The 21816-nt window shown below is 49.6% G+C and overlaps 7 protein-coding genes across 7 annotated transcripts; 2 read left to right on the plus strand and 5 right to left on the minus strand.

Annotated features, from left to right (window-relative positions):
* Positions 1-1423: 1423 nt before the first annotated feature.
* Positions 1424-3406, minus strand: UCRPA7_6073 (putative flavin-binding monooxygenase-like family protein; the record flags this gene model as incomplete). Its single annotated transcript, XM_007918615.1, has 1 exon — positions 1424-3406. The coding sequence occupies one exon, from the start codon at positions 3404-3406 to the stop codon at positions 1424-1426; it is 1983 nt and encodes a 660-aa protein (XP_007916806.1).
* A 2787-nt stretch (positions 3407-6193) lies between these two features.
* UCRPA7_6074 (putative fad dependent oxidoreductase protein) lies at positions 6194-8125 on the minus strand (the record flags this gene model as incomplete). Its single annotated transcript, XM_007918616.1, has 1 exon — positions 6194-8125. The coding sequence occupies one exon, from the start codon at positions 8123-8125 to the stop codon at positions 6194-6196; it is 1932 nt and encodes a 643-aa protein (XP_007916807.1).
* A 2199-nt stretch (positions 8126-10324) lies between these two features.
* Positions 10325-11330, minus strand: UCRPA7_6075 (putative phosphotransferase enzyme family domain protein; the record flags this gene model as incomplete). The annotated part of the gene is made up of 4 exons (XM_007918617.1): positions 10325-10694; positions 10774-10850; positions 10921-11095; positions 11161-11330. 4 exons carry the CDS (start codon positions 11328-11330, stop codon positions 10325-10327), a joined length of 792 nt encoding a protein of 263 aa, XP_007916808.1.
* A 525-nt stretch (positions 11331-11855) lies between these two features.
* Positions 11856-13220, plus strand: UCRPA7_6076 (putative acyl- dehydrogenase protein; the record flags this gene model as incomplete). Its single annotated transcript, XM_007918618.1, has 1 exon — positions 11856-13220. The coding sequence occupies one exon, from the start codon at positions 11856-11858 to the stop codon at positions 13218-13220; it is 1365 nt and encodes a 454-aa protein (XP_007916809.1).
* Positions 13221-14957: 1737 nt separating this feature from the next.
* UCRPA7_6077 (putative short chain dehydrogenase protein) lies at positions 14958-16105 on the minus strand (the record flags this gene model as incomplete). Its single annotated transcript, XM_007918619.1, has 5 exons — positions 14958-15309; positions 15363-15432; positions 15514-15878; positions 15956-16007; positions 16072-16105. 5 exons carry the CDS (start codon positions 16103-16105, stop codon positions 14958-14960), a joined length of 873 nt encoding a protein of 290 aa, XP_007916810.1.
* Positions 16106-16554: 449 nt separating this feature from the next.
* UCRPA7_6078 (putative 4-coumarate- ligase protein) lies at positions 16555-17214 on the minus strand (the record flags this gene model as incomplete). The annotated part of the gene is made up of 1 exon (XM_007918620.1): positions 16555-17214. One exon carries the CDS (start codon positions 17212-17214, stop codon positions 16555-16557), a length of 660 nt encoding a protein of 219 aa, XP_007916811.1.
* Positions 17215-20068: 2854 nt separating this feature from the next.
* UCRPA7_6079 (putative nonspecific lipid-transfer mitochondrial precursor protein) lies at positions 20069-21534 on the plus strand (the record flags this gene model as incomplete). Its single annotated transcript, XM_007918621.1, has 3 exons — positions 20069-20556; positions 20646-21349; positions 21416-21534. The coding sequence occupies 3 exons, from the start codon at positions 20069-20071 to the stop codon at positions 21532-21534; spliced, it is 1311 nt and encodes a 436-aa protein (XP_007916812.1).
* Positions 21535-21816: the final 282 nt, after the last annotated feature.

A 21816-nucleotide genomic window follows, 5' to 3' on the forward strand; every position in this document is an offset into this window, starting at 1 on the left:
CCGCCTACCACACCACCAATCATAGCCTGGTACTTGGCCGGTAACGACACGCTAAGCTGACTTGTTACCAGCAATGCGTTTTGACACAGTGCCAGTTTTAGGCGGATTTGTCGCAACGATGCTCAGAAGCCACAGGGAATAGACGAATAAGATGCAGCCGATATTGTAGTAGGTACTTGTCTCGAAAACCTCCGGCAGGGTCCGAACAAACATGCCAAATGGCGCAAATGTCCAGATGGCGCAGAAGACATTGACGACACAGAAGCCGACCGCCAGCCCGTCGTTTGACCCGCGACGGATATAGTCGTGTGTGGGTCCCACGATCATGAGGACATTGGTCAGGCAGCCCCATTGCATCGAGCATCCCTCTCCCAGCATGTCGATAAGCAAGATGACGACACAATACATTGCAGCCTGCATGAAGATTGTGTATTGAAGGACAGTGCCTAAAGAGACACTCCTCTCGCCCAAAGCAGGCGAGAAATTCTCACGCCGATGGTATCTGATAGCGTGGTAAATGCAAAAGATCTCGAGGATGCTCCATATAGCGTAGGCTATCGAACTTCCACGAAGGAAGAAGTGGTTATCATAGTGAGGGGCGGCGCGTCCGAGTATGTAGCTGAATGCCGAGTCGTGGGCAAGGTAAAAGATGTGCATCCAGATCGGGAACGGGCCCCTTCCGTCAGTCAACATCAGCTTGATCCCGTAGAAATACTGCAGGTAGCCGATTAGGAAGCTAAATCCAGCCGAAATAAGTAGTGGCGTGTTGTCCCAGATGAACTCCCTGGTGATGCTCTCGTAGTAGGCCATTTTGATGGACTAAAAGATTGATTGGTGGCTAGGCTGCTGGAGGAAGCAGTGAGATCCGAAGGGATGCGCCAATTGATAGGCACGACAGAAGAAGCTTTGCAAGGGTTCTATATTTTTCATTCCGTGAATGACACACCTAAGGATTGAAAACACTTATATCATGAATTGTTTCGCGTCTCTTCATGAAAGACCTTGGTTATACGGGTCGTATCTGCCCTTCAAGTGGCTGGATAATGTACTGAATGCGGCATTTGCCACGCAAGCGTATCAACGAAGAAACCATTCAACGTCTATGTCTCGAGAGACCGAGGGTGTTGAATAAAGGTTACACTAAGGGGTGACTACTCAAAGATCGAGGATGCCTCCTGACCATCGGACCCAGCTAGCCGAGGCCGAGATGCTAGTCTAATAGCCAATCATCTTGGCGTTTCTTTAGCGTTAACGCGATGGTGGAGGTCCTCTGGTCTCTGGAGGATTAATCTTCCAAGCTGTACTTCACTGCGCTTGCGGTGCGGCCACGGAGATTCTCTAGTAATGACAGTAGTATCGATGAATGGATAGACTAACATAATATGAAATACATTGTCTCCCGCTATTGATGTAATATATGCCATTAGTCTGAGACGCTCTTTATGTCTACACCTTCGAAATTGCCCTTCTTCCGCCACTCCACGAGAACCTTGTCAAAGTCCGCCTGTCCCTTACCCCAGGTCGCACTACGGGCCGTCTTCGCAAGCTGTACAGGATCAGTAAGTCCCTCAAGCTCTCCCTCAGCGTTCATGTAGCTAGGAGTACAGCCTGCCGTGGCTCCCAGCATGAATGCGTGCGATGCCACTGCCTGTGACCAATTTTCCTCGCCCTCTGCCGTTGCTTCCACCGTGAAGTTGTGCCTGTAAGTTGAGTTGGAAGGAGTGGTTGAGATCGATTTCTTTACACCAGCTGCCATGATGTGGGCCACTTGAAGCGCGCCCTGATTGATAGTGTAGGTATAGTTTGGATTTCCGCCGGCTTGAATGAAACCTGGCCAAAACAGATTGGGGAAATCGTGACTCATTAAGCCGTGCAGCGTCGTGACGGCGTTTGTCCACTTCTTGTCTAGATCAACACCGTCGCGGCCGATAACATCAACTCCCACTCTTCCGGGAGGGCTGAAGAGGAACGGGCTCTTGTAGCCCGTTGCGAGGATAAGTACGTCGACGTTGTAAGATGTACCTTTAACCACGAGCCCCGTCTCGGTGATCTCGTCAATACCCCTTCCGTCCGTATCGACGAGTTGCACGTTGGGCTTGTTGAAACTTTGCAGATATTCATCGTGAAAGCAAGGCCGCTTACAGAATCCGGCGTACCATGGCTTCAGTTTGGCTGCAACGGTAGGGTCCTTAACAATAACATCAACACGATCTCGTATTTTGCTCTGTCGCTCCAAGTCGAGTTCGTGAAGGTACTTATAGTACTCTTGTATTTCCTCCGGAGTCTTAGGTTTATGGGCGGTGGTGCCGATAAGTGCACTATACGACAGCATGGTGGTCCAGCCATCATGAACTAGGTCGACCTCGGGCTTGGGATCACTGTTGTTGACGAAAGCAGCAAAGTTCTGACACCGAGCTGCCCACCAGCCAGGTTTGTTGCCAATTTCGGTCTTGAATCGTTCCACATCTGTGGGTCGATTTCCTCGTGTGTCGACGGCTGAGGGTGTCCTTTGAAAGACATACAGCTGATCCACCCACTTTGCGAGCTCTGGCACAACCTGCACCGCAGATGCTCCGGTTCCAATGATGCCAACCTTTTTACCTCTCAGGTTGACTAACGAAGGGTCTTGCGGAGTGCCACCAGTGACATTGTAATCCCACCGAGCCGCATGGAAACATTCTCCGTCAAACTTTTCCACGCCTTTGATTTGGGGGATTTGGGGAATCAGCATCAACCCAGTAGTAAGGATGACAAAACGTGACCGCACAGTAACGGGCTCACGCTCTTGGCCGTCGCTGAGCTGCTCCGAGAGCCTCGAAACCCACTCTTTGGCATCATCATCCCACACTGAATCAAGCATTCGTGTCCGAAACCAAGTGTGATCAGATAGTCCGTACTGCTTGGCGATACGCTCGGACTGTTCTCTAAGCTCAGTGCCGGATGCGTATTTGTTCTTGGGAATGTAGCCGGTCTCTTCGAGCAGCGGCATGTAGATGTAGCTTTCGACATCGCACATGAGACCGGGATATCGGTTCCAGTACCAGGTACCGCCAAAGCCAGCAGAAGTGTCAACGAATTGCATATCTTCGGCTTTGAATCCAGCATCGAGAAGTCGAACAGCGAAGACAAGAGCGGCGATCCCGGTTCCCATAATTAGAATTTCCCGCCTGTCACCATCCTGTGCCCGTGGAAGCGAGTCGTAGGTGGACGGATCAGCCCAGGGGTCTTGCTTGAAGCGCCGAAATTTCGGTAGAGAATAGAGATCAGTAAATTGAGCGAGTCCATCTGAACGGATTCGCTTATCATGCTCGTTCTTGTATCTCTCTTCTATTTCAGCTAGCGACTGTGCAGGCTTGGTCTGGTCTGAAGACCCGCGAATACCATTGATCACTGGTACCGAACCCATGGCTGACTGTCTTGCAAGTCGGTATTATGGGCTTCTAATTTGTAAAAGACAAAGCATTGACCGAATGCATTGGCCAAAGCCAGGGCCCTGGATCGATGCTATGCATGCTTTACATATTATTTTATCCTCATTAGATTTGAAAGATAGCACTTATCAGCTTAACTCCTCATCAAGCGTCCTGCCATATCACAGCCTCTCCTCGGTAACATCATGATGGCAAGGGTTGCCGAGGACGGCGTGACACGGTAGAGATACCCGAGGGGATGGTCGTAGTTGTTTATATACGGACTGAACATGTGCCCACTGAATCGACTTGTATTTTTCAATCGTACCACTAGTATGTGCGACTTTCTGGATTCACACTAGTTTCTCTAGTTTGGAGGTTTGCGCAAATGGCGCGGACACGCGGAGAACGAACAAGAGGGGTCGTGACGAGTGGCTAATGTTCTGCACGAGAGGTGAGGGTGGGCTCTCACTATCGCCGGTATGTATCCTACGTCTTCTAAAGCGCATGCATGTGACTGTGTATCACAAAGTATCACAAAATCATCAATCTATGCTGTTGACACTCGCACCCGGGACTACCAGAAATTGTACCTGCAAATGCGCACGAATATGGGGTATTTTCGTGAGAGCTTTCATCCTTGATGGATGAAGCAAACTTATGAAATTAGCCTCTTCAAACTCGATTGGTAGGTTGTTGATTTGTAGAACATGTAAATGGGCATGCGTGGAAATGGAATCACTTTAAGTCCCTCGGCAACTATTTCAGCCGGCGTGTTACATCTTTGGCATAGTTAGTCTGGATAGGCTCCCGTTCCTCAACGCCGATGATCCTTTTATATAAATGCTTAACAAGCGGGGAGCCACAAAAGCCGCACGCATCAAAACATTTCTCTACAGCTACACGCTTTTTTCCCTGTTGACCATTTGTCATGCCTTTGAAATATGATTCTGAGTATCTCAAGTGCTTCGAGCCACTTATTCCTGCTCTCGCAAATAGAAAAGAACTTACACTAAATAGCATTGTTTCTAGTCGGAAAGTTCGGGAAGCTGGGGTGTCTGCATTTCTGGACAAGATACCCGATGAACCAGACGTAACACAAACATACTACCATGCAGAGGCACCTGATGGCCATCAAGTTCCAATACTTGGGTTGGTCAAAAGACAATCGGAACCGGCGGCCCCTGGGCCAGCCATGCTGCACTTCCATGGCGGTGGATTAATCATGGGGACGGCACAGATGTATGCCAAATCTCTAGCACGCCTGGTGAGCCAGACGTCAATTCCTATTTTCACCGTGGACTACCGCTTGGCGCCCGAACATACCGGGACGACTCTTGTCGAGGACTCCTATGCGGCTCTCTGCTGGTTGCAGAAGAACGCGCACACACACAACATCGACCCGACACGAATTGCTCTTTACGGACAAAGCGCTGGCGGTGGCCTCGCTGTCGGCGTCGCACTGATGGCTCGTGACAGAAACCTGCAACCTCCTCTCGCCAAGCAGATCTTGGTATATCCAATGCTGGACGACCAAAACATGACGGCGAATGATGCTGTCGAGCCTCTCGCTTTCTGGAAAACCGCAGATAACGTAGTCGCGTGGACTTCATTACTGGGCCAGGAGAAAGCCGGAAAGCCTGACGCTGATGTGTCTCCGTATGCAGCACCGGCTCGCGCAAAGAGTGTCGCAGGCTTGCCACCAGCCTATTTGGACGTTGGAGGATTGGACATATTCCGAGACGAGACCATCAAGTACGCGACCAGGCTCTTAGCAGAGAACATAGAGTGTGAACTTCATGTATATCCTGGTTTGCCACATGCGTTTGAACTTGTGGCGCCGAACATATCGGCTGCCAAGAGGGCTGATGAGAATAGACTCAAAGCAATGCAAGCTATTTGATCACAAATTAGAGGCAGAGATGTGCATTAAGAGAAAAGAAAAATCCAGTCTTATGCTCGATATCCCTTTTATGATAGTGTTAATTGCCCCGATTCGTAAATGTAACCGCACATTATTATATCCTCAAGCCCTGTATTGAGTATATGGCCTCTTCAGACCAGCTCGAGGGCCGTGGTCTTGTGATCTGACAACATGTGACGAGCGCCAGAGTAGTATGCGAGCTCATAAGATTGGTTGGAATGATCTATGAGACCTCTATCTCCTCACAAAAGAGAGGTTGGTGTGCTCACAACTTTTACAAGGAGTAAAACAGAAACCCTGTAGGCTTTAGGTGAGCATGCCGGGCTTAACGGAGCAGTGGATCGGTTCTCTCAATCGTCGCAAAACAAAAAAACAAAGGAAAAAGATGTCTTGGTAGAGTTTCCATGTGGGTGTATGATGTTGACTATATATTGTGATTGAGACTGGGATTGAAAGTAAAGCGTTATGAGCATATATAATTCAATTTGAACTGGAAAACCCTGCCCGAGGTTGAGGCAAGTACACACATATAGGCTCAAACACCATGACTACCTAATCAATACGCGTTTGATTATCCCTCGGCGGACTCAACGGGAATTGATATGGCGGCGATTCTAGAGATATAAAGCGAGATGGAGCCATGTAGATAACGTAGACTATCGTAATGCACATCAACAGAATTCCAGGCTCATTCAGATAGGATATCTCGGAAATACAAGCAAAGAGATATCTAGCGTTATATCGACACCAAAGCTTCGTGGTATTTATCTTTCGCTTCCATTCCAGGCGGATAGCGAGGAGGCAAAGTTAGCGGACCTGTTCAAGCGTCGCACACAGTCATAGGCACCCGTCAAAAAGCTTATCGGATGTCGAAATCCTCAAAGTTGGGCTCAATCACCATACGATGATAGTCGGCTGTGTGCCAGGGTGCATTGACACTCTGACGGCCGAGCTCGTTTACGTAATATGAGGAGCCTTCGGATTCCCAGATGAGTTCCTTGCACGCCTCGTCGAGCTTGGCGTTGTAGTCGTCAAATACATCCTTGCGACAGTCGATCGACTTTTTATCATTCTCAATAAGATGGATGATCATTTGGCTTATGTACCGCATCCAGATCTCGCCCCATGAGTAGAAGGCGCCTGATCGTGGTTGATGGTTGGGCCCATAGAGAATGAAAAAGTTCGGAAAGCCCGGCATCGTCATGCCGAGGTATGATCGGGGCCCGTCTTTCTTCCATAACTCCTCCATCGTCGCCCCGTTGCGCCCGACATACTTACATGGCCAGAAGTACTGAGACGTTTTGAAACCAGTTCCAAGAACAACGACATCGAAGGGGCGTTCCACGCCATCCTTGGTCTTGATGCCTGTTTTGGTGAAGGTATCAATATTTTCAGTCACGAGCTCGACATTGTCGCGTCTGAGCGTGTCATAGAAGCCATTGTCCACCACCAGCCGGCGGACTAACGGCGCATAATGAGGAGTGATCTTCTCTTTCAATCCGGGAATGCCCTCGGACTTTTGAGTGATGTAGTTGACGAGTGCCTTGCGCACTAAATCATTGCGTTCATTAATAATGCCTCCTTTGGCCTGCCACTCTTTGTCGTAGTTCTGCAGGTATTGAAGCTGCTGAGTCGTAGCGTGTGCCGAATAGCAAAACCAGTTCCAGTAATAAGGCATGTTATCAAACACATAACGAACAGCGTTGTCAATCTTTGCTCGGTATCCTTCCATGTTCATAATCCAATTCGGAGTGCGCTGATACACGGTGAGAGACTTGGCTTTCTCGGCAACTGCAGAAGCGAGCTGAGTACCGGTGGAGCCAGTACCGAGAAGCGCGACGTCCTTGTTGAGATAATCTACCTTATGGTCCCATTTTGCAGTGTGGAAGATAGAACCCTCGAAGTCCTTGATGCCTTTGATGTCGGGCAGATTCGGTGTAGCGAAGAGACCTGTACCACTGATAACGGCATTGCATCTCACAGTTTCCGAATCGCCGTTCGCATGCTTGATGGTAAGCTCCCACTCGCTCTCATCCTCATGCCAGACGCAGCTGACCACTTCGCGATTGAAGAAGAAGTGGTCCTTGACCTTATACTTTTCGGCGACGTAAGCAAGATACTTTTGGGTCTCGCCAGCTGTAGCAAAATACTCAGACCAGTGATAGTTTTTGACAAACTTGAACTGGAAGAGAAAGCTAGACACGTCAACACGTGCATCAGGGTACGTGTTCAGCAGCCAGGTGCCACCAATGTCGTGCTGCCGCTCGAGAACCTGAAAGTTGATACCGAGCCGCTTGAGTTGTACGGCTGCAGCAATGCCGCTAATACCACCGCCAATCACGATGACCTTGAACTTGGCAATCTTATCCTCTGTGGGTTTCTTGTCCGTCCATTCGGCACTACGAGGAAACTCGGTAAATGCCAGCTCTTCAAAGTCGTATTCGAACTCGCGATCGTCAATTAGCTGGTCACCGAAGACGTCCACCAACTTCCTGGTCTCTTCTCTTGTGGGCGGCGGTGGAATGGGATCGCCGGGCTTGCGCTTGGAAAGATAGGCGAAAGCCTTCTCTTTGAGTGCTGGGGCATCTTCCTCGGCTAGGACATGTGTATACATGGCCCCGCCACGCACAGCATGTCGCCGCGTACGCATCTTGGCGAGTTCCGGATCACCGGTAACTTGGAGAAGCGCAAGGCGAAGAGCGTTGAGATTGGATTTGTCGATGGCCGAGCGGAGGAACTCCTCCGTAACTTTCCCGGTACCATCGCCGGACGGAATCTCCACTGAACCCATGTTGAGACTATTCACAAGTATCCAGTTAAAGCTAGGCTGGTGGTAGGGGATCAATTTCCTAGTGCCAGGTTTTAGGGATAAGGAAGGGGGTTTAATTATGTTCTGTAGCGAAGGCTCAATAAGAGAATATAACCCGCAGGGTAGAGAATTGGCCTACTGGTGAGATTCTCGTTTGGCTGTATTTTAGACTACTAAGCACGGTCATGGACATACAGGTTGCTTAGTATATCAACATGTTTACTTGATTACGTTGCCTCGGCCCGGTCAGGATTGCCTTGTGTGCAAGGCTGGACTGTCGCAGTGCAATACGGGATTGCACGCGCAGATATGTGGTGACCTGACAAACATTCGATTCCCTGGCCCTTTTTGAAGAATGCTCTCTCTCAATATTAACTAAGTATGTATGATCAGACTATGCGGAGACGCTTGTATGGAGTGTACATTGTGTAGCCGAGGTGGGCCCTCTCTCCACGACAGTGCATTGACATCCCATCCTCGGCTTCATTTTTCAAGCAGAGCCTCCTCGAAAACGAAGGAAAAGCAAACCAAATCCATTTCAAAAATTCTGATAATACTCACGACTTAAAGAGCGAGTCAAAGAGCGTTTTACTTTTGAGTATTTTTGCATCTGTATCGCTTGAGCCGAGCCCACCTCTCGAATCGACCCGGGAATAAGCCAGCAGCCATGGAGATGGAGCGATTCTGGAAGGCTTTAACGCCATACATTTCGAAAGAACCTCTCGATATAGGCCTCTACCGGATCGTTATGGAAGAGTGCGGGAGCTTAGCCGCGGAGCCAACAGATGTAACATACGAAGAGGTCAAATGCCCCGGAACCGTCCGACCGGCCATCTGGTGCAAGCCGATAGCAGCCTCGCCCTCCAGAGTCATTATCTATCTACACGGTGGAGCTTTCATAGCAGGCTCTCCTACCAGTCATCGGAAGCTAGCCGCACACCTCGCCAAGAAGGCCGGAGCATACGCATTGCTCGTTGATTATCGTAGAGCACCAGAGCATCAGTTTCCCTCCCAGATTGATGATGTGGTAGACACATACAAGTGGCTACTAAATGACCGTGGGATCTCAAACAAATCCATAGCATTGGCTGGGGATTCCGCTGGCGGCAACCTAACTGTGTCTGTTTCGCTTGCACTTAGGGAGCAAGGCTTACCCATGCCAGCAGTCATCGCAGCCTTTTCTGCCTGGCTTGACATGCGAGTATCTGGAGAAAGCTACCAGAAGAACATTGGCAAAGATGTTCTTGTCGTCCCTGATGCTCTACCGGGTGTAATTGCAGGGTATCTAGGCAACGCCTCTCTGGATCATCCACTCGTGGATGTACTCCGTACCGACCTTAGAGGGCTACCCCCAATGTACCTGGCGACTGGAACCTCCGATATTTTGGAGAGTGACGCGGTCACTTTGGCAAAGAATGCAAAGGAAGCGGGAATTGATGTGCAGTTAGAGACACCTGAGAATATGCAGCATATTTGGGTGTGTCTGGCCGGAAATGCGGCAGAAGCAGACACCACACTCTCTCAAGCTGCTGCCTTTATTCGCAGTAAGATGAAGTAACAACAAAGAAAATGCTATATTACCTAGTTTTGAGACATGCAAGGTATTGATATGTTCACCTGCGATGGTTCATCGTCTGTTTTTCTTACCATCTTTCCAAATTTAGGCCGTCATATAGAATAGAAATTGTACTTCTTCATATGCGTGGTTGTTTATGCGTCGTTGTAAAAAGTGTTTTAATCAAGAACGTGATGAATCACAGTTTGTACTTTCTAGTCTCTTTTTCTTTCAACTCCCTCACACGTCGGAGAGCCGCCTCCAGCGATGCTTTCGTCTTTCCAAAATAAAGATGACTGAACTCACTGCTAGCTTGGCCGCTGAGTGACCGTGCCTGGATACCATGGCTGATTGTTCCGCTTCTGATGAACTGAAAAATGACACCGACCTCCCAGTCCTTGCCTTGGCCATCCTTACGAATATCGAAGCCTACTATCTTTGCATAACGGTCCAGGAGCTCCTGTGGATCTGGCATCCCGGAATTCTTCCGATTTTCTGGTTTGTATGGCGACTCTTGTGATGGGGAATTTGTGTTTTGGTTTCCAATCTTTATGTAATCGTGTAAGAATGGACTAGAAAAGAATACGAGGTCCATTAGAGGGTGACCAATTGTTGACAATTCCCAATCAATGATGGCTATGACCCTGGGCTCGGTAGGATGCAAAATCTGGAGCATGCTGATTAGGTATCGGCACATAGATTCCACCGGGCTCACGCACCAGATTGTCAAACTTGAAGTCTCCATGGACAATTGCGGACCGCTCACCGGGCAAGTTAGCCCTGATGTAGTCCATAACTTCGTCGTAATTTTCATGCGCACGACCAAGAGCCTGACCGCTATCCGGGTTCTTCACTGCAGCTTGTTGAGCTTCTATGCGGCTCCAAGTGTTGCAGTGACGAGCATAGAAGCCATGCTTCTTGCCGTAGCCTTCGAGTCCGATTGCATCAGGGTCGAGGGAATGGAGCCACGCAAGCGTTTCAACGGCGGAAAACCAACTACGTCCATAGATTCGTTAGATCTTAACGACGTGATTACGGATGAGAGGGTAGCTTGATAACCATAGTGTCGACTTACGCTTTTCGTCTATCGGCCGGTGACAGCTCCTTCATATCTACGTCTGTGATAATTCTACCTTTGACGAACTCCATGGTCTAGATTTGGTTGCGATTAGCATCATCCCCCACCGCAGACATTGCAATCACTCCCATAAAAGAGACTTACATAGAAGTGAGATCCGATCACGGAATTGTCCATACATAAGGTATAGGCCCCGGGTACAGGGAAGCCTGCAACGGAGCCAAGTGCTTTGAGGACTCTGAACTCCCGATCAATCTGATGCGCCACCGGGCTGATCGCATTTCCTTGTGGCTTCTTTCTCAGGATGAATCTTGTCCCTCTAATAGAATCGGTTGATGTTAGTTAGATCCTGGCTCAATTGGTGTGTGCACTGATTTAACTTACGCTGCGTCATCAACAAAATAGGTAGGATTGCTCTGTCCGTAGCCAATTTTCGTTGTTACAAGTGGTAGTTTGAGACCAGGCATGGTACCTGACCGGATGAGATAGTTGCCCAAAGCCTCATCGTCAAGGTCATGCCGACCGCCCGTCTTGGTTGCGGTGCGCGACTCCATTCCGAAGCGAGACCGCTGGTCGCCCTAACTGTGGCGCGAATTTGTTCTTTTAATGCTGGTAGAGAAGATGCCGTCGCGAAGACACGTTACCATTGAATTGACACCAACTTGTACCAGTACTTCCACGATTAGGCACAAACAACATGGCTAAGGTAATACGATCCCAAATCAAACAAGGAACAAATGGTCTCAAGGGGTGCCAAAACCGGAAGCTCATGACTGGGGTGCTGCAAGGCGAGGCTGCTAGTGGTCAATTACCGGGTCTGCCGAAAGTCCTCGGTCACCAACACGCCCCGGTCCAGGTGACAGCCAGATGGCACAAATCGCCCCGAATGCATCCAACATACCAGTGACACGTTCGTCTTAATTTTATTTATTTTTTTGTTGTTTGGCTTTATGAATTTGGAAAGGTAGTTATAGCTTCGCATCTTATTGAACACCGACCCCAGAGCTGTGCTGCGACGCCCAGCTTTACTTCTTGTCCCACGTTAGGAGACTCTAATTTCCGAAGACCACAGCGCTCCAATGAATTTCGAGCTGCCTGCAGATGTACAGGACTTCCTATCGCGTATAGATGCCTTCATAGAGAAGACTGTCTTGCCTCTTCAGCGCGAAAACGACAACAACCGCTTCTTTGACTACCGCCGCGAAGCATCACGGACACAATGGGATAACAATGGCCTACCGGCAAAGGATTGGGAGATCCTGTTGCGTAAGACCAAGAGGCTCGCAGATGACGCTGGCTTCTACCGTTTCGCAGTACCTCAAGAGTACGGCGGTTCTGGGAGTGCTTCGCTTAATCTGCACATGTGCGCCGTTCGGTACCACCTTACCTCCCATCCTGTCTATGGTGGAGGTGTCAGCTTAGCCAACGACCTACAAAGCGAGCATAGTGTTGTAGGCAACATTCCCTTTATCATTCTGATATACCACTACGGCACTCAAGAGCAAAAGGATACGCTCATTCCCGCTGCCATCCGTGGCGATGTGAAAGCCACCTTTGGCTTGACCGAGGTTCACCATGGCTCAGACGCCACTCATATGGACACGGTCGCTCGTCGCATTACCCTGCCCTCGGGCGAGCCTGGATACGAAATCAACGGCAACAAGAAATGGCAGTCGGGCATGCACCATGCAAGCTACTTGACTATTTTTGCGCGTACTTCCGGAAAGGCGGGTGACGCAAAGGGAATCACTGCCTTTCTCGTGCCGCAAGACACGCCCGGCGTGGAGGTCGTCTCATACCAATGGACACTCAACATGCCCACCGACCACGCAACGGTCGCGCTCAATAAAGTCTGCGTGCCAACGTCTGCTATCCTGGGTCCCATCGACAACGGCCTCGCGATCGCGCAGTCTTTCACCCACGAAAACAGAATCCGCCAGGCGGCTGCGAGTTGTGGCGCAGCGAGATACTGTATTGACCGTAGCGTCGAGTACGCCAATAGGCGTCATGTGTTTGGAAAGCCTTTGTCCAGGAACCAGGCTATCCAGTGGCCGCTGGTAGAGCTCTCGACACAAGTGGAAATGTTGAGGTTGCTGATTCTACGAACAGCCGTGGAAATGGATCGGGTCCACGCAGAGGCCAAAGCGACTGGAAAGGCACCTTGGGTCGCGATTGAGAGGCAGCTTGGGCACAAGATTGGGATGTGCAACTACTACGCGGCTCGTCTGGCCTGCCAGTCTGCCGATCGGGCTATGCAGATCCACGGCGGTGATGGTTACTCAAGACACTACCCTTTTGAGCACATTTGGCGTCATTTCCGGCGATATAGGATCACTGAAGGCAGCGAAGAGGTGCAGATTCGCAAGGTCGCGGCGTATCTATTTGGATACAAGACGACCGGGGAGGAGAAGACACAATCTACGCCGAAACAGGCCAAGATATAGAGCAAGTCACTCAGGTCAACCAAAAAAAGAAAAGAACACCAATACTGGGATATTGACTATCTCAGAACCAACCGGACTTTGGTTTTCGGCGATCGTGATGTTCGATACGACTGGCAAAGGTATCATGTAATCCGTGTTAGTGGATGGTTCGGAACCTTCTCAATAAGCTGGCAAGTAAAGCTATGTACTATAGTAGGGCACACTTTAGCCGATCTATCACCGAAAGTTAATTCTCTCAAATACTTCAGCGTTCATTTTCGCGCGGCTTATCAGACGTGTGTGCAGCAGTTTTCCAAGAGTATCCGGAAAGCGTGGCGTTCCCGAGGACAACAAAAGTTCGGGCCTCGGACGCGTCTTTTCTGCCACTGAATAATACCTCTATGTAACCCGTAGGACGTAATTTCTAGGCGCTAGGGGCTTGTGTAGTCAAATGAACCCCACCTCCAGAGACCTATGCACACAGCGACTTGAGACTACTCCTCAGTCGGAAATTACCAAATTTTGCAGAGACGAGCTGCTATTCACAATGTCCTTACGTTACGACCCCGAATGGCGTGCGATGGCGGGCCCAAGCTTGGAAGGGCAGGGTGAAGTGCTCCCGGTTGGGGATGTGGCGACCAGGAGAAGCAGGTTCGAGGCATTGTTCGTGCGCTACTCGTTTACGGTGCCCGAAGATCTTGAGCTGCAGGTACACAAAGTTCCGGCACCTGACGGCTACGAGATTGAAGTCTTTCAACTTTCATCCAAAAAGAAGGCAACCCGAGCGGGTCAACTTACGCCAGCAGTCCTACACATTCACGGCGGAGGGTTTATAGCTGTGAATGCACGCAATGTCTTAGGCTCTTTGGTAGCCTTTGTCCGGGAGTCTGGCGTGCCATTCTTCTCGGTCGACTACAGATGGGCACCAGAAAACCCGTTCCCTACGCCGGTGGAGGACTGTTGGACTGCACTACAGTACCTCCACTCTCACGCAGCTACTCTAGGTATTGACTTGAATCGGATAGCCGTCATGGGAGAGAGTGCGGGCGGCGGCCTTGCTGCTGGGTTGACACTGATTGCTCGAGACCGCAAACTGTCTCCGCCGTTGGCTAAACAGATCCTCATATATCCCATGCTAGACGATCGGACAGATGTTGACCGCTCGGGCGGCCTGGCAATCTTCAGCATCAATGACGTCTTGACGGGATGGCAAGCGTACCTGGGTGATGCCTACAGCAGCAATCATGTTTCACCGTTCGCCTCGCCCGCCCGAGAAACCGATGTCAGCGGTCTTCCTGACTTATATTTGGATGTGGGCCAGTTGGACATATTCCTCCAGGAGAATGTTGCATATGCCAACAGGTTTCTCGCGGCCGGGATCCAAACAGAATTCCATGTGTACCCGGGTGTGATCCATGCGTTCCAGCGGTGGTCTCCCGAGTCTCATGTGGTCAAACAGGCTTTTGTAAATAGACTTAGGGCCATTTCCACTTTATGAAATAGCTGACAGGCTGAACATCAAAGACGGCGGACTTTCAGCAACTTGACTCTCTTCGATTTCTTGGCCTTTTACGTGAAACTGATATGTCATGGCTGTTGACATCTGATCTGGCTAACCTTTCACGGGCCAACCATTTATCACTACTCTAAACCTCCAAAAGTTCCATCAGCAGACTTCTATTAACCTTGGACAATTTGTATAGATAATATTCAATTTCCCCTAAGTAGTATCTACCTTCAAAGTCAAGCGATCCAGGCCTACGCGTTTACAGGTGCATGCAACTTCCATGCCCTATGCTCTGGATCTGTGGCCATCTTTATACTCTCCATGGCTATATTGTTTGTGAACTCGGGGATCTCCTTAACTCTGAACCCTTCATTCCCAGGCAGAATCTCGATTGCCTGGCCAGAGACATCACTCTTTCCCATGAGATGCTCAAAAGCCTTTGTCAGAGATCCCAAGGTGATCAGCAGACCTTTTTCTCTAGCTTGGTCATAGAAAGTCCCAGTTGAGATACCGGTCTCGACAAGGGTAGGACACAGTGTGTTGAGTGTAATTGATTCCCGGGGCAAGTAACTGCCGAAGGCACGAGTGAATCCGACGATGCCGCTGGTTGAAACTGATCAGTTTACTTTGCAGAATCCATTTATAAGTGAACTTACTGCTTTGCAGCCGTGTAAATTGGTAACGTCGGGATGTAGTAGAAACCGCATGCTGAGGATACTATGACGACTATGTGGATGAAAGCATGTCAGCTTTACCCGGCATACTATGCGCTTTGCGAATCAGGTTTCAAGACAGTGTAGAACGTACTCTTGCCCCGAAAGCCATACTTGTTGGGTTCTTGGCGTCGGAAATGCTGGATTGCCAGAGCTGACGTGTATAGTGGCCCATAGGCATTGACTTCAAATACTGCCAAGTTGGGCTTCTGGAACCCAGCGAACTCGGTTGACGCCTGTTTCGGGAGCCATGGCAATTCAGAAATCCCAGCAATCGGGAAGACGTAGTCAATACGACCAAGCTTTGCCACGGCAGCTTCGAACCCTTTTCGTTGCGACTCCCAATCTGCCACGTCGACCTGAACTGGCCAGGCAGCTTGACCACTGAGACCGGCATTAAGCTCCTTGGCAACTTGCTCAGCACCCTCGAGGTTACGATCGGCGATAAAGATTTTCATGCTACGGGGCATTTCACCAGCGTCAGCAGTGTTTCTTTTAGGGCCGACTCATCGGGCGCATGGCGTATTCATCCTCACCCTTTACCAACAAGATCGGTAGCCAGAGAACGGGCAATACCACTAGCACCGCCTAGAATTACAGTTAATCGCCCGTAATATACTCGCGAAAGGTTACTCAAGCGAGTTCAGCTCACCCGTGATGTATGCAGTTTCTCCGGCGAAGGACATCTTGATTGTCAGATCGTTGTAAGGTTTAGAAAAATAATATAAATTACGCTTATACCACGTGGTGACATAGATAAATTCACGTTGTCAGCCGGGAATTTCGAAACGATGATAAGGAACTAACACAAATGGACCGTAGTTTTCGTCGTTCGGCGAGATGTTACCGAGGCGTCTGGCTACCTCGGGAACATGGGACATATGCACACAATTGCGCCACTCCGCTAAAATCTTGCGATGGTACTGATTCTACGCGGACAGATGTCTATTAGGGCATATTTGTGGTACCCTCTGACGACTATTTCTGTTTTACGTAGCTCTTTTGATGCTGAAGTGAGATTGTTGCGCATATGCTTATACTGCCAATTTTTCGGACAGTTCCAAACTAGGTGCAATGCAAGAATTGATGGATAGGTGATTCTCTGTAATTATGACTAGATATGTGGCAGCGGGTTTTATATCTTTGCTCGAACCGAAACATCCTTGACAACATGTCCTGTCGGGCCATTGCTTGCTTTGAGCACCCTTCGTAGAATCTTGCCGCTAGGATTTCTGGGTATCTCAGATATGAACTCGATCTCCTTCACCCACTTGTATCGGACCCGTCTCTCTTTGATATAATCCATCAATTCCTTGCCGAGACCGTCGCTAGGCTTTACACCAGACTTAAGCACGATATATGCCTTCGGTCGCTCGGCGCTATACTCGTCGGGTACCCCAATTACGGCAGAATCGGCGACGCTCGGGTGGCCTACCAAAAGATGTTCCAGATCCGCTGGCGCCACCTGCTGGCCCTTGACCTTGATCATCTCCTTGATTCGGTCGACTATATGAATGAAACCCTGGCCGTCGATTTTCCCAACATCTCCGGTATGTAGAAAGCCATCTGCACCGAATGTCTCTGCCGTCTCCCTTGGGTTGGCGAGGTAACCCATCGCGATTTGTGGACCTTTGGCAAGGATCTCGCCTGTTTCGTTTACTCCCAGCTCCTTACCTGTGATAACGTCGACAACCTTGACGGTGGTCGAGCCCAGAAGAAGTCCTCCATTGCTGCCATATTTGTAATCATAATACTCAGGTGGGTGCGTTGAGAGGCAGCAGCATGATTCCGTCATCCCGTAGCTTTGCCTAAATCCCGTCCAGGGCATCTTCTTCCTCAGCAGCTCAAGAACCTCGAGCCCGAGTGGTGCCGCACCGCACGCGATGCGTTTCACAGACGAGAGATCGTATCTGTCAACAATCGGGTCCCGAATGAGTCGTATAACAATTGACGGCACCAGAGTGAGATCACTAATTTGATATTTGACGATAGCGTCAAGGAATGCTTCCATGGTGAAATGCGGAAGCATCACACATTCATCGTTGCTCGCGATAGGCCACATGAGGAAACGAACGAGCCCGCTAACTGGCGATTAATGGATTAGTGCGTGCTCGATCACCTTGACATACGCGAGACCCAGCGTCGGTTGTTAATCACGGATTGCTGCTTACTGTGAAATAGAGGCAGACAAGCCAATTGGCGCTTTTTCTCGGCCAACGCCACATCCCTGAGCTGGATACACTGGGCAATCACATTCTTGTGTGATAGCATAACCTGTTGTTCGTTATAATAGAGTTAGGACGCAACAATCACAGCATGCGACGTTGAGGGATAGAATGGCTTAGCATGATAAGGCAGTGCTTACAGCTTTAGGCAGACCAGTTGTCCCGCTACTGAATGTCAGGAAGCCGCAGATGTCATTGGTTTTCCCCCGGGGTACGCGGAACAAGGGAGTCTGTCCGCTTGTCCCATAATTCCGGCCGGTCTCCAAGAGCTCTTTTAACGTCGTGAACCCCTCAATCTCTCCTTCTAGCAGAATGATGCGCTCGCTAGGGATCCCAGCTGCCTTCGCAGCTGCAGAGGCAACCTTGAAACAGCTGGACACTGTCATAATAAACTTGGTTTTTGCCGTCTTCAGAGAACTTGTCATTTCAGCCTCACCATACGCCGGAGAAGCGCCGTTGACTCTTCCACCTGGGTCACTCTCAAGTCAGCTTCTTGCCAACATCAGTGGGATATATCGGGTCTTAGAAAACGTACCTGCTCTGAGAACAGCAAACATGGCTACCGGATACCATATTGAACTGTGGCTAAGCAAGGTTACTGTCTCTTGCTCCTTGAGCCCAAATTTCCTGACCAATGCGGTAGATAGGTGTGTCGCGTGCTCCTTCACCTGGAAGAAGTCGAGCCTTTCCGAAGTCGCAGCATTAGTGTAGCCGCTGATTTGGTTACGCGGCACATTATGTAGCTGCGAGAATTTCGCATCTTCGAATGCCCATTCCCAGATGGTCAAATCCGTCGGATCTGGACGAGAGTGAGCTGGTGAATAGAACAATTGTGCCGAACTGAGAACGTTTTTGCCGGATCAAGCACACTCTCCCATGGGCTCGCAACGGACTGGGCTTACATTCAATGTCGGGGAACTTCGACCCCATCAACATGGTGGAAAGCAATCGGTTTGTTACACGAGGCGATTGATGCAGCAGTTTGTGATCCTGTCGTGATAGGTCGAGTTGCGCCAAGAGGTAATATCAAACCTTCAGCGATGACTTCGTAAACACAATGATTATAGAGACGTGAGTGCGGCATGCGGGATGAGCTTCAATTCACTAGTGTTCAAAAATTGAGGCTAGTTTGGGAAGTTGTGTTATCCGAGGTCAATATTACTTGCTGGCTGGCAAGGTTTGCCTCGACCTCATGGGAATAACAGACGAACCCCTGTCAAGTCTCATACCCAGCTTTTTGATTCACGGAAGATTCCATCGGGAATTGTCCTTGGTAAACGTGACATGAGGGGTTGTCGTCAGATCGATTGACTGAGGCATCGAAGAGTGCACTTTTGCTTGGCTCGGTTTGCCACTCAATCCATGTGCGTAAAGAGATGCATCGTGCAACTTGAGATAGCTATATTGTGCACCGTTCTCCCACTTCTAAGATATCTATTCGCTTCTAGAATTATTGGACTTGAGGTAAGTTGAAGAGAAAGCTGCATCAAATCCACGCTTCAGTACATCCGTTTCATGTTATGCATCAGTGTCCGATGCACTCAATCAAGATCTTCGGACTCCCACTCCCCGCAGTCTAGAACGAGAAGCAGACCGAGACCGTCTTCACTTCTTGTCCTCGTTTCAGTATGACGATAGTTCTAATCTTGTGATGTCTCTAAGGTTGAATGGTCACGATGCTGGAACCTTTTTTTGGGCACACGCCTTTACAATATGAGTGGGGCAAGCTTTTGTAGACAACCCTCGGCCCTCGGACACGGCACGTCGACCAACAACTCAACCAAACTACCTCGTGATAACTCAAAGCAAAGAAAAATCATTTGATGTATGATTAAAAAGGTTTGTCCTTAATATCATTGAATTATGAGGCGGTATGATTCTAAACGCCGCTATTTGATGACCATAAAGCGGGAAGTTACTTTGGACGTTTGTCTGTACTTGAAATGTGGCCTCAGATGAAGAAACCGAGGTCCAATGAGATTTCAGACCACCTATCTATTACAATTCCATAGCAATCCCCAATGGCGTCTTGCAAATTTCAAAGGGTTGAGGATTAGAATTGGAGACGATGACGACGAGCCTTTCAAATGTTAGCCCCCCGAGCCACCGGGGATTACTACATTTGCCAAAAGATCCGTGTTATAATGTAAATATGGGGACATCAGTGACTGCAGGAGACAGGCCCTTACTCCCCAAGGACCTCGGTCGTAGCATATAACCCACGTCAGTGTGGCGGTAATTCCGGCTAGTAATCAACAATTGAGTCTGGCGTGTACCATAACGAATGGCACATCAGCCGCGCGTTTTCCTGACTTGCAGTCTTTAAACGACGACAACACTATACTGATTGCTCGTCTCAAGCTCATTTCTTTTGGACAGCACTTTTCTTGTCATCTGTAAATTTGCTCTTGAGAATTTGTCACCATGGCGACTTCAGGCTCTGGAAGTTCAGCCTACGTGCTGGGCGTGGGCATGACCAAGTTCATCAAGCCTCGTGGCTTGCGTGAGTATCCGGAAATGGGCTACGAGGCTGGTATCAAGGCCATGTTGGATGCTCAAATCAATTATGATGATGTCCAGCATGGTGTTGCGTGTTTCGCATATGGTGATTCGACATCGGGTCAGCGCGTCTTCTATCAATTCGGCATGTCTACCATCCCCATCATCAACACCTCCAATGCCTGCGCCACCGGCTCGGTCGGGTTATACCTGGCCCGTAACCTCGTGCGGAGCGGCGCTGTCGACTGTGTTCTTGTTGTTGGGTTCGAGAAGATGAAGCCTGGAAGTCTCAAAAGTGTCTGGGATGATCGGCCTAGTTCCAGCGGGCGCTTTGCAGCCAAGATGGGAGACCTTTGCGGTGTCGATAAGAATTCTCCATTGACCGCGCAGTACTTTGGTAACGCGGGTAGAGAGTATATGGAGAGGTAAATAAGCTCCCATCTCCAAGATTACTGCACTTCCTGTGAATAGCTTTGGATGCTGATCATATGTTTTCTCACAGGTACGGAGCAAAAGCATCAGACTTTGCTGAAATTGGTCGCATCTCGCATGAGCACTCCCAGCGCAATCCTTATGCTCAGTTTCGACAGAAATACACGTTGAAAGAAGTCGAGGAGTCACCCACTATCTACCATCCGTTGACCAAGCTACAGTGTAGCCCGACCAGTGATGGCTCTGCTGCTGCAGTCATTGTCTCGCAGAGGTTCTTAGATGCCCGACCGCATCTCAAGAGCCAGGCCATCCTGATGGCCGGACAAGCATTCTCGACTGACTCCCCGAAGGCCTTCGGGACGAGCGCTATCGAGCTTGTTGGCTATGATATGACGCAAAAGGCGGCTCGGGCTGCATTGAGAGAGGCGGGAGTCAAGCCGGGTGAAATTAAGGTATGCGAGCTGCACGACTGCTTCTCGACGAACGAGCTGGTGCTCTTGGATGCACTAGAATTCTGCGAGCCTGGCAAAGCTCATGAAATGGTTCGAAGGGGCGACATCACATATGGGGGCAAGATGGTTGTGAATCCCTCCGGGGGTCTCATCTCCAAAGGTCATCCTATTGGCGCGACTGGCCTGGCGCAGTGTGCTGAGCTGAGCTGGCAGCTGCGTGGATGGGCCAACAATCGACTCGTCGATGGGGCCAATGTAGCGCTGCAGCACAACCTCGGTCTCGGAGGCGCCGTTGTTATCAATGTGTATAAACGAGCTGATGGTAAGGCGAACTCCAAGGTAAGCAATGACGAGATTTCGAGGACTTCATGGCTGGGGTATAATCCAGCCGTGGAGGCGCGTGGCATCACCAATGATGACGCCGACAAAGTCAGGAGTAGAAGGAACAGGAACGACTTTGCTTTGGGCGGTACCACAGAAAAGCTTGTTGCTCAGGCTCATCTATAAATTTAATAGCTATGTAGTCCGCAGGAGACCAGAAATTCAACATCATGCCTCAATAATAAAGCATGTGAGAGAATTGTCCTGGTTGTCATTGGTAGGAGATCTCTACCGTTGAGGCTAGTGTGACATGTTGTAGGGAATGAGGGCATCGATAGAGACTTACTTGACCGAGTTTGTCGGGAAGCGTCGGCATAAATGGTATATAAAAGCGGAGACGTAATGCATCTCCCTAGACTTTTAGTTTCCGGCAACTAGATTTGAATTGCTCATTGATCAAGCTCCTTG

The sequence above is a fragment of the Phaeoacremonium minimum genome, assembly GCF_000392275.1.
Source record: "Phaeoacremonium minimum UCRPA7 unplaced genomic scaffold PA7_03_scaffold_450, whole genome shotgun sequence".
Lineage (NCBI taxonomy): Eukaryota > Fungi > Ascomycota > Sordariomycetes > Togniniales > Togniniaceae > Phaeoacremonium > Phaeoacremonium minimum.